Raw genomic sequence first — 12,571 nt, forward strand, 5'->3', positions numbered from 1 at the left:
AGAGAGGTGAGATAACTCAGCTGAAGTCACATGCTTATTAGTAAGTGACAGAACTAGGCTGGAATCCAAGGTATACCCTCCTTAACCACCAAAGCCTCATGCTCTGATCAGTGTCAGAAAACAGATCAGCTGACATAAACTCATTTGTTTACTGCTTGCCTTTCTTGAAGTGCTGAGAGTTGGCAGCCTTGGTGTATTTGAGTCAGTAATGTCCATTGCTGAAAGTTCAGAACTGTCTTTGAACATCTTCAATGGCAAGCATGGTTCTTAGGTATGTCAGTGAGAGGGATTTCCAGGGACAGGGGAAACTGTTAGTGCTGAGCACTGTTGGGCCATGAGTGATGATGATGATATTTGTGTTTGGTCAGTTTGGAAGTTGCCGTTACTTTAAGCAGTGTGTCCAGTGTGTCCAGTTTGCATCTGTGTACATGGCCTTGATCTGTTTGCATCTTTTAAGGGCCTCTTTCCCTCCACCAACCATCTAAGGTGCTATCGAAGTGCTTTTCCTAGAGTATATAACTGATTATGAACTCCCTTGTTTCTAGTTATCTGTAGAATATAATCCATTCATTTGTTTGGCATTTAAGGTATGTGGATACCTTTTCTAGATTACCTTTCTAGTCCTGTCTTCCACATTTCCTTTTTTTTTTTTTTAATTTTTTTTTAATTAAAAACAACAACAACAAAAAAAAACAAACCTCACGCGCCCCGTCCCCACTCTTCCACATTTCCTTGTACAAAGCCACACTGAGCTCTTCCCTGGTAACATTCTTTGGATTTATCCTTCCCTGTCTTTGTTTAAGCTGTTTCTTTTCCTATCTGTTCATCCATAACCCCTATCACCTATATACTCATGTGCTTTTGCCTTCCAGCTCCTTTTTCCTTCTCCTTGACTTCGCTGAATTCAGAATTCTGCCTATGATTTCAGGTACAGTTGAGGTGCCACATTCTCTGTGAACCCCTGGGCATTGTCTCTCATGGTCAGGATTAGAGAACCAAGACATGATTGGCCTCCTCATTTTTCACAGTTGGTCTTTGTTGCTTTCAATCTAAAGAAGCACGAGCATGGGTTGACATATATGGCGTGCTGTGGGGTCACAGAGCAGGCTGCTGGAGGGCTCAGGGAGGATGACACAGGAGAGGTAAAATGAATGGGTTTCAAAAGTGAACAGGAGTCCAAGGCAGGAGAAGAGTATTTCAGGCCAGGAGAAGGATCTTAACTACGTTAACCCTCCTTCCCTCTTGTACATGGAGGATTCCTAGCAAAAACAACCTCAGAGAACATTGGGATAAAAAAGTGATGGTGGGGCAGCCCGGGTGGCTCAGCGATTTAGCGCCACCTTCCGACCAGGACGTGATCCTGGAGACCAAGGATCAAAGTCCCACGTCGGCTCCCTCTGTGGAGCCTGCTTCTCCCTCTGCCTGTGTCTCTGCCTCTCTCTCTCTCTCTCTGTGTCTCTCATGAATAAATAAATAAAATCTTTAAAAAAAAAGTGATGTTTTCTGCCTTTCTTGATGTTTCTCTTTTTTAGCCTTTTATCCCCTTTTCCCCACCCCTAGTGAACTTCACTGAACTAAGTATGCAGCTATGTGACCTTCCATTTCTCTCATCTTCCTTTGGGTATTGGGAGCAAATCCGTGCCTTTTTTTTTTTTTTAAGATTTTATTTATTCATGAGAGACAGAGAGAGAGAGGCAGAGACATTGGTAGAGTGACAAGCAGGCTCCCTGCAGGAGCCCGATGCCGGACTCGACCCCAGGACTATGTGATCATGCGCTGAGCCGAAGGCAGACTCTCAACCACTGAGCCACCCAGGTGCCCCAAATCTGTGCCCATTTTAAAGTTAACTGACTGGCTAAGGAAGCTCATCCTACAATCCCCCAGAAGATTAGTTTGATTCAAGCACCTTGGGGCTGAAAAAGTTACATCAGATAGAAACTGATTATTTCTAACCCTATGGCACTTCAGTAATTGAATGCATAGTATTTGTCATTAAAGTACCTAATAGTGTAATTTGAGCTTTCAGCCACCTGCTGATTTATTGTAATAAAAGATGGCAGTAACCTCAAGAAAGAAAAAGCCACAGAATAATTCAAATTTCTGCTTCTTGCTAGAATTAAAAAGCATTCATAGAATTTTAAATATATGTTTTATGTATAAACGGAGTACACGTACCTTGTAGATAATTAAAAACTACAGAAGGGTAAAGGAAGAGAAAAGTTGACATGCTCCTTGAATATCCAAGCAACTACCGTTAACATTTTTCCTGCAAAATTTCATGCGTGGTTGATACTGTGCTATATAAAATTTCAAATCTTTTAGAGTAATGTGGATACACAAACATTTATCTTATTATTAGAAATCTGTATAAACTTAGCTGTTGATTGCATAGTATTCTACATAAAATATGCCTTAGTTTACCTATAGGTGGACATTGGTTGTAATTTTTACTATATTAAATAGCATCTTTTATGCATAAGGCTTTTTCTGCATCTCAGATGATGACTTTGGGATGTATTTTCAGGGTTAGAACTTACTAGGTCAAAAGGCATATATGTTTTTGGGTTTCTTGGCCTTTTATTGCTAAGTTTTCTAAAAGGGCGTATCAGTTTACACTCCCATTAGCATCATATGAAGAAAATGTTGAAATTATGTACGTTAAGTTTTCCTTCCATTTATATAATACCATTCCTTTGTGGGTCTTGTGCTGTCACACATTCTTAAACCATAACCTGGGATGAGAGTAGATGCACACTCGGAATTTCTTTTGCCAAATGTAGTCATATTTGAATATATAAAATTAAATGATTGGTGTGTTACCATAAACAGTTTTTAACTAAAAGAGAAAGACTAATTGCTACTTCTGCTTCAGTGAATAGAAAATTATGGTTCTATTAAAAAAAAAAAGTCTTATAAACGATCCTTTTACAGTTAGGTGGGCATGACATTCATTAGCATTCACTCAGTTGATACACCGAGCACTGTTCAGAGTAATAACTCTTGAGATGATGTAGGATCCGTGAAAACTGTTTATTGGATGTCATCTGTGAGAGTATCAAAATCCACTGAAACTGAGTTTCTGAGTGTCCTGAAGTTATGGTGCCCAAGCACGTGCCTTTCCACTTTGGACAATAACCTGAAATCAGTATTCATGCCTATCTGGTTTTGAAATCTTACTCCACAAAAGCAAGCTTTAAAAAACTTGGCAGTACTTCAATGTGTCTGAAATTATATTTTCTTTTTCATTAATTTAAATCTGAAATTAATTCTTACTAAGGTCATAACATTATATCAAAAGTGTATTTCTTCTTTCTCCTTTCAGACTTTCGGCAGGGTGTTATTTGTGTTTTCTGTTTGTAATGTTCAGTTGTTATGGTCACCATAAAACTGTCTTTACCTCTCCTTGGCTACTGCTTTGGAAATAGGCATAGAAATGACAAGATGAGTCAAAGCTGTTCTCTCCCTCCCAGGCAATTAATTTGTTGAGTTTCAGTGAAAAGGACTACAGCATTTTGATAGAGGAAATAGTGATCATTATCCGTTACTGCCTCATGATGGAAATAGTGAATACAGTTAGCTGTCTGTAGGTACTGCTTCCTTGTAGTAAAAGATGATACAGAGGATCCCTGGGTGGCTCAGCGGTTTAGCGCCTGCCTTTGGCCCAGGGCGCAATCTTGGAGTCCCGGGATCGAGGTCCACGTCGGGCTCCCAGCATGGAGCCTGCTTCTCCCTCTGCCTGTGTCTCTGCTTCTCTCTCTCTCTCTCTCTCTCTCATGAATAAATAAATAAATAAAATATTTTTTAAAAAAAGATGATACAGGTGATCTAGAACTGCTCTTCCAGTGCACTTAAAAACGATGTGAACTGAAAAGAGAAAACATTACAAGGGTTGCAGCTGTTGTATTTGAAGTGAAAACAGTCTGTTCCAAAGATTTTTTTTCCTCTTCTGTTCTAGATTGGGATTTTAACCAGGACATCTGACAATGAGGTAATGTAATGTGTATTTGGCGTCACATTTGTTTGTAAATATTTGGCTGTGTGTTTGTTCACAAAGACCTGCAAAAGTCAGCTTTGTCCAATTATTTTCTGACACTTCTTGCAAATGTGCAGCCAGTGTTTTTCTTCTCCATCCATGGATCCATGTTGCTTTTCTTTCTGGTTCTATTTTAACCGTCACCAACAAATTATAGCCTGTTTTTGTAATTGCCTTGTTGAACGGCTTGGCTTGGCTTGGCAGTTTGACAAGGTGTGGTGGGAGCTTGGCCATCAGCTTGCTGGCATTCCACATGAGGCTGGAGGCGTTAACCCTCCCAGTGGGCAGGCTGGGGAGCAGGACTTCTCGGGCCTTGACTGACATTGTGCTTGCTACTTCTTTCTGGCCCTCAAGTGTGTGAATCCTGAATATTTTGAAATATTATAAGATGTAACTTTATAAATAACTATAGAAGGAACACTGAAGGTACTCAACTTTCCACTCAGTGTGGCAAGCTGGTAAATATAGTTCAAGTAAGTTGGTAAATTCTCTTGATTTCCTTATTGGCCTTTTACTTGAGGTAATCTCAAACTTCTGTATCTATTTCTAAACTAAATTCAGTAGTGTACCATTGCTAGAGTGACTAGAAGAAACATTGGCTTGGGACAAGGGCCATAAACTGTTTATTATAGAAAGAGTTTAATTGGTTAGTGTGTTTAAGAGAATTAGAGCTGTCTTAAGATAATTTGGGAGGAAAAGAATGCTTGGATTTTAGGGGTTCCAGTAAATGCTCCCTTGCCCCCTGCTTTTTTCCACTTAGAGGAAGACTGGGGCATCAGATGGATGGAGATTTTGAAAGCCGGGTTTGTGGCTTATCAAAGCCAGATAGAGGGACATGGCCCCAGAGGTAGTGGGCCTCTCGGTGCTTCGCTGCTGCTCTCTTCTTTTGAAGGCACAACCTAATTCTGACATGGACAGGATGCTGAATAAGAGAAAGTTGGAATATACATTTACCTGGTTTGTTCCAAGTTTCTTTAAGGGGTTGGGAAACTGATTCCCCATCAGATTTTAAATGAAAATGTACAAAATGTCTTTTCTTCTTCTTCTTCTTCTAGGGTAATGGTCATCTATTCTAGAACTGCTTCATTTCACAGGCATTTATTTACTTAGTTATGTGTGCTCTGTTTAGGTTCCAGATGTGGAATCTCGTGAAGACTTAATTAAAAATCACTACATGGCAAGGATCATGGAATTGACATCTCAACTGCAGCTGGCTGACAGTAAGTCAGTGCACTTTTATGCAGAGGTGAGTGGAGAGTTAATTCTATTTGGTGGCTTTTCCCAATCCCGGCACGAATTAGGTCACTGTCCATGTCTCCTGCTGTTCTCTGGAAGGGAGATGTCTGTGTCTTTGTATCCATGTGAATTTGGTTGGAGTTCACATTGATTGGTCCATATTCAACCAAAAATCTTTATTTCCATAAATACAGGACTGATTTGTCATTTCCAAGTTACTGAAGGATAATTGAGAGACTTCTAGGTCTCCCTTCCTCTGGTCACATATGTTTGTAGTATTATTATTAGAGATTACTTGTTTTAGGGAATTAGAGGCAGGTAGACATTCACAAGTCAAGGAGTTTTCATGCAAAGAAATTAAAAAGCAAAATATGCCTGGTTCCTCTTCTTCTTTTTTTAATACTCTTTAATTTCTAAGTGACAAGTTGTAGAAATGAGTTCTTCTAAATGAGGAAATGAAAATTGTAACCTTTTTAAACCTTTGATATATAATCTTACTTTTTGTTACATTTTCTTCTTACCTAACCAAATAATTCATTTTCTTAGGAGAGTTAGAAAAACACTATGTAAGATACTCCATAAAATAATATACAGTTCATTAATTGCAAGGGAGAAAATGAAGGAAGAGAGTATAGAAATCAGAATAAGAGACAAATGATACAGAATGGCTGTCACTCAACATACAAAAATACCTGTAAGGTATCTGATTTAAAACTTTACGTTGGGGGATCCCTGGGTGGCTCAGTGGTTTGGTGCCTGCCTTTGGCCCAGGGTGTTGATCCTGGAGTCTCGGGATCAAGTCCCACATTTAGCTCCCTGCATAGAGCCTGCTTCTCCCCCTGTCTGTGTCTCTGCTTCTCTCTTTCTCTCTTTCTCTCTCTGTCTCTCATGAATAAATAAATAAAATCTTTAAAAATAAATAAATAAATAAATGAAATAAAACTTTATGTTAAAAGGTCAGTTATAGATGGCAGACGAGGAATTATAATGCTTTAAATTGTTAAAGAAATTGAGAAAGAAAAGACAACACCTTTTATTGGGATTGACTTTGTGATTTTTCTCCTGTACTGTGGACAGGGAATGGTTGATAGGAGGCCAGGTGCTGGAAGTGGGGAGGGGCTTTGCTTCTTTTTTTCTTGCTGAAATAAATAAATAATGTGTCTAGCTCCATGTTGTCCATAAGCCACCATTATGTACCTGTTTGTTGGATAACAGCTTGTTGGGCTGTAGAAAATGGGGAATGCAGCAAACTGGCTGACCTACAGTGGAGCTGCTAGGGATGCTGAACTTCTGAGCCATCGCTTTTGGGGTCCTGAGCTTCCTTCTGAGTTAGTGTCAGAGCCTTGATCGCCATCTTCATGAAGACCCATAGCTTGCAAAACTCTCTCTCTTTTCCAGGTTTGGTGCTGAGTACATAGTAGAAGTTTGGTTAATTTATGGTGGTTGATTTGACTGGCTGAACTTTCCTAAAATTCTCTTGTGAGGAATGAAATGAATAGCTGGGAAATATTTGAGGCTGTTTTACTTCCAAGAGATTTGGGTATCTTGGTAAATGTCTTCAGCACAATGTGCTACAAGAATTGTTACAGTGTCCTAGTTTTTCCTTGTTTATAAACAGGAAGTGGTGACCCCTCCAGACTTTACTGGAATGGTTAGTCTGGGTGGCTGATGTCGACACAGCATTGAGATGTGTCTCAACAGATTCTCCTGGTCAGTCTCATGGCCGGATCAGAAAATTTAGTGACCCTCTTAATGGCACACCATCTTTAAACAATAGCAAGAAACAGAATTTTCCTTTTTTTCTTCCTGATCAGCTCTGTCTCTTTGATAGAACCCCAAGGGAAGCCGCTGGGATCTTTGCATTCCTGCATTCACTTCATTTTCCCCATAGATCGAGTCTAATCTGTAGCCTGGGACTATAAAGCTTTTATTGTTCCTGTAATGTTGTCTCTAATAGAGGACTTAAAAGCACAAGAAAAGTGCCTTGGGATTCATATTGCATGGTTAGATGCCATTGATAACTTTTGAGATAACCACTTCTGTATTCATCCAGTGTGAATACAAATGAATCCTGGGTAAATGTAAAAAACTTCTTAAGGGGCACCTGGCTGGCTCAGTCAGTAGAATGTGTGACTCTTGATCTTGGGGTTGTGAGTTTGAGCCCCATGTTGGATGTAGAGTTTACTTAAAAATTAGATCTTTAGGGATGCCTGGGTGGCTCTCAGTGGTTGAGTGAGCATCTGCCTTTGGCTCAGGTAGTGATCCTGGGGTCTGGTATCGAGTCCCACATCAGGCTCCCCACAGAGAGCCTGCTTCTCCCTCTGTCTATGTCTCTGCCTCTCTGTGTGTCTCTCATGAATAAGTAAATAAAATCTTTAAAAAAAATTAAATCTTTAAAAAAAATTAAGTTTTTTTTATAACCTCTGGTCATGAGTGATTTGATGAAAAACCATGATGACCTTGGGTTGGTAGATTTTTTTTTTTTCCTTATTAAAGTGGTAAAGGGGAGACCACATCTCATGTGTACTTCAGTGTGTGGTATAGGCCTGAAGTGAATTTGGTTTGGGGAAATGACTCCTGAGATAATGGAATGTTTTCTGATTTAACAGTGCCGAGCACTCTCTAAGAGACTGGCCTTGGCTGAAAAGTCTAAAGAGGCACTGACAGAAGAGATGAAAGTAGCCGGTCAGAACATCAGTAGACTTCAGGTGAGTTCAGAAGTGGTACCTACATGGTGTTAATATGGTTTTCACTGGAAGTTCTTGGGCAGCAAAGTCAGCATTTCCTTTTTAAAGTAGTGGTGTTCGACCTCTAGACATACATATTTCTAACCACTTTATTTCTACCTCATTTTAAAGTAACATCTTACTTCTGTCAGGCAAAAAGTTGTATATTGCTTGTTTCTCTGACTTGATTTTATTTTAAATAGCTTTGTAGTCAGCACTTCTGTAATGATACTTATGTACCCACAGTCCTCCCTCCCCCTGTCCCCCCTGCTAATCCCTGTCATAGCAGGCTGGACACATGACTCTATTTCTTATTTTTACTGTTTCATAAAACTGACCTAAAGTGAAAGGTAGGGCTGCAAAATATTCCTCCTACTCACTGCTTTGTTTTAAAGCTTTGTCTCCAGAGAGCATCTATTAAATATAAATGTGATACAGGCAGAGAAAAAAACACATTAGCACAGTAACACCTGCTTCCTCCTAGTTTCAGATTAGTTTATCAGATTAGCTTGGAGCACAGGATTAGATTTTAAGGGGCTGGAGAGAGCAGAGAGATGGGAAGATAGACAAAGGTGCTTCTCCTCAGGGAGTCCTGGCCTGATTGCTGAGAGCCATGAGCCATCAGGTGCAGGGCTGGTGGGAACGTGCCGGAGACAGACTGGCCCACCCTACCAAAGGCTCTGAAAAACCTGAAGGAATTAGGAAAGATAATGGAGCCCTCTTGTTTTTCTGTGACAGTTTTATACCTGACATAGAAGGACAGTCTTTTTGGAAAGAAATTCAGAACATATTTTGAAGGCTGAATAGAAGAAAAACTCCCCCCTCCCCCCATATGTTTTAATTTTGTTCTCTTGTTAGGTCTGTGGCTTGTCCTTCATGTAAATTGATCAGATAGGCCATCTTGATGGGTTGCTTTTCTCAGATTCCTTCTGTAAATTAAAAAAACTCTGGAGTGGTGTGACTGTGGGGTTTTGATTTTTCTTTTTGCCCCCTCTGTTCTTTTGCCATTTAGGATGAGCTGACAACGACCAAGAGGAGTTATGAGGATCAATTAAGTATGATGAGTGACCACCTGTGCAGCATGAATGAGACATTATCTAAACAGAGAGAAGAGATTGACACACTGAAGATGTCCAGTAAGGTAGGAGAGGAGAGGAAAGGAGTCTGTCTGCAAAATAATATTTAATATGTAATATATTTAATATAAGGCATTTCATTGCTGTGCATTTCAGGGGCAAAGTTTAAGAAGTTTAAAGGGGTTTTAAATGCTTTTTCTTCATATCATTTGTCCTCTTATCCAAAAGTAAAATTGAGTTTCTTTGAGTTATAAGTTAAGGGGAGGTTTCACCTCTAGAAGGCCTAATACTATGTCCTTTTTTGGGGGCACTTTTGGCATTTCTGCTACTATTTTATCATTTAGGGGGACTTTTAGGGAGGCTATGATGGGGATTATTATTTTTTTTCTTTATATGAGTCTAAAATGGTGCTATTGAAGAGTAAATAACCTTCTTTAGCAGATTTATTTTCATACACATCCATATAACCTAGGAATGTCTTGTCCCTTTCCAGAAATTCTTTAGATTTCATTTCCCATGAAGCCGCTGCTTGTCAAGGCTGGGGTCAATAGATACTAGTAGTACGTGTATGTTGAAGTGCATATCTACATATCCTATATCTGTTGTAACATATATGCTTTTTTACCGTGAAAGTTAGGCTTCAGGAAGTCAGGAACTTGGTTTCATGCATCATCTCAGATGTTTAGCACATTTTGTAACTCAGACAGTATGTACTACTGCCAGCAGGGGTTTATTGTCTCTAACCTGTGCTCTTTGAAATCTACTGTTGCCTCTTATTGACCTAGTATCCACCTATTGAGGTCCTTCTATGTGCTGGCACTGCAGAAGAAATAGAGATGAACACACTATAGCTTTATTTTAGCATTAGCTAGGGTGGTGAGGGCAGTGTTCTGCTCAGTTGGTGTCTCCTTGGAGATACGTCACGTGAGTGTGTTGGAATCTGCATTATGTAATATTGTTTTGATATTGATTGGCCTCTGGCTACTTTGGAGAGAGCAAGAGAGTGTCTGATACTTTCCTGGGGCATCTTGTGGTTATTGTAGCCAGACAGTGTGGTTTTGATTATGATTCTCCAGTTACTTGTGCTTCAGGAACGAGCTTGGAGGTGTTGAGTCAGTCCTCTTGAATCTTGCCTCCTGCAACTCCCTTGGCCTCTTTCTTGATGTTCCAGCGGGACAACAGCTAGTTCATAGGTTATATTCCTAGTCCTTGTAGACAGCACGACATTACTGTGAATATTAGGAGAAATCCTGTTTTAGCACCTAACATTTGGAAAGAAGTATCAGGGGATATAGGGGTCTTTTCAGACTCCAGAATTGCAGGAGGCATTTGGTTCGGAATTGAGAAGGGTTAATGTTGAGTTTAGCAAGGTTCATTGTCCCAAAGGAAGCTATATTGTAGCTACTTTAGCAGTTAGGAAACTTTCAAGTCCTCTCAGAACTTTTTAATCTAATTCCTAAAATATCTATTATTAATAAAACACAGAGCTCATTTATTTTGTTAACCTTGATATGATCATTCTATGATCCCTGTATTTTGCGCTCTTCCCTACCCGGTTTGTTAGTAATATAGATTGCTAGAGCATCATCTTATGGCCAACTTGACATGATCTCCATTGGATGCCAAGTAAACATCTTGGAACCATTCATTGGCTATCATCTTGTTATTAATGCTTGTGTTCTGCAAGCATTAACCATACACATGACAGGAATGTATTTGTACCTAACAGCTAAGTAAGGAATTTAGTTACTATGTTTTTCTAAAAAGTGAACTTCTCCAGAAAGAAGTTACCTAAAACTGGAAAGTCCAGATCTCCATATGTGGGGGGATTGGAGATGAGTTATGACGTCTGCACCTAGCTCATTTCCAGCCAGTCTGAGCTTCCTTTTTCAGATCATTACCCCTGTGTTAGTTGGCACATATTCAAAATTAGTATCTATTAAGACCTTTAGAAGGTATCTATTAAGCAACAAAGAAACATGTTCAGGCTAAAAGTTTTTATTCAGTGTCTGAAATCAATAAACTCCCTGTCTTTGGAACAAAACGAATATTTGAGGCTTGAATAAATCCAGGATAGCTTTGTTTTCTTCCTTTGTTGCCGATCCTCAGCCCTGGGGTGTAGAGGGGGCGGTACGGGGGTGGGATAGGGTCCCAGGAAATAGAGAGTCCGGGAGTTAAAAGTAACTGCTTTTTGATTACTGAATGAAAGCAATGCAAGGTTATCAGCTGTTCTCCCTCTTGGAAGCTAAAGTTTTCCAAAGTGAAGTATGGCCTTCCAGACAGCTTGGCCTATAAACTAGGGAGTTATTTTTCTAGAAGTTTGTGTTCTTATTGTTGATATTTTTCTTTGCACAGGGAAATTCTAAAAAGAACAAGAGTCGATAGTTTACACATAGATGGTTGGCGACTTCTTTCCAAAGCTGCTACTGTTGCACGGAGCTACAGGACCCAGACCCCTTGTCCAGTGTCCAGTGCTGGCCGCCTTCAGGAAGCTGGGGTGTTGTTGGACCTAGTAAACTAGTCAGTGTTGTAAATGGCCTTGAAACATTTAAAATATATTTGTAATCAGTAAGGCAAATACAGAATTTAATGTTGACAGTAAAATGGAGAACAATACATGTACCATGGATATTGTAGGTTTCCTTAATGCTGTTTTTACTGTGCACTTTTTAAAATTAGGTTTTAATTTCAGTATGTAAGAACAACAAATATTTTGTATATTTTCAAACTCAATTATATGGTAATCGATTTGGTATCTATGGAATAGATCTATGTTTCTGGATAAAATGCTTAAATTGTCCAACTGTCATGACTTCTTGCTATAATTGAAAGCAGTCTCCAGATTCTTTTTGAAGACTTATTCATAGTCTGTCTCTCTCTCTCTCTCCAGAGGGGGTGGGTCTTGCAAACTTAACTTCAGATCTTGTGGGTTTATCATTGTCTTCAGCTCTTCAGTACCTTCTCTGTGTTGGAATAATAGCTTAAGGAAATTGATGTCAATAAATTCGTACTTACATCAAACTTTCAGGCTATGAAAATTTGATAAGGGAAACTGAAACCTATTAAACTATGTTTTACAAAATTTACAAAATCCCAGTTGGCTTAGATATAACCTTTCTAATTCCCTAGATTGTCACAATTGTCTGGTTAATCCTTTATTACAGCTTTTGAGTTTTGCCTCAACAGGCACCTGCGGACCATACCTCAGGCTCCTGTTGGTTTAGTTCATCAACATTGTATCATTTCAGTGTAAACCTCAGGGCTGTTTCTCCAGCATTCCCTAAATATATCACTCTTCTCAGCTGCTTGTACCAGCCCATTTCACCCCATGTGCAAGTCCCCAGATTTGCTCAGGTGTTCCTAAAACCCCACCTCCCCACCTGCTTTGAGCCTCCTCTCTATCTAGCCAGTTGCTAGTCCCCCTCCAAGGTGCTTTATTCTGGTTTCCTGAGAGCTCATCATCAGCTCCCTCTGTGCTCAGCACAAAGGCCAGTTCTATG

General features: G+C 39.6%; 1 protein-coding gene across 1 annotated transcript in view; it reads left to right on the forward strand.

Moving 5' to 3' along the window:
* The window catches only part of PPP1R21 (protein phosphatase 1 regulatory subunit 21), a 65,149-nt gene extending 53,057 nt beyond the window's left edge, over positions 1-12,092 (forward strand). Inside the window, exons 18-22 of the mRNA XM_038551242.1 lie at positions 3,956-3,988; positions 5,163-5,279; positions 7,879-7,977; positions 9,008-9,136; positions 11,427-12,092. Coding sequence (XP_038407170.1) covers positions 3,956-3,988; positions 5,163-5,279; positions 7,879-7,977; positions 9,008-9,136; positions 11,427-11,456 — 408 coding nt within the window. The 3' untranslated portion in view covers positions 11,457-12,092. The remainder of the gene's footprint in view (positions 1-3,955; positions 3,989-5,162; positions 5,280-7,878; positions 7,978-9,007; positions 9,137-11,426) is intronic.
* Positions 12,093-12,571: the final 479 nt, after the last annotated feature.

The sequence above is a fragment of the Canis lupus genome, chromosome 10 (assembly GCF_011100685.1).
Source record: "Canis lupus familiaris isolate Mischka breed German Shepherd chromosome 10, alternate assembly UU_Cfam_GSD_1.0, whole genome shotgun sequence".
Classification (NCBI taxonomy): domain Eukaryota; kingdom Metazoa; phylum Chordata; class Mammalia; order Carnivora; family Canidae; genus Canis; species Canis lupus.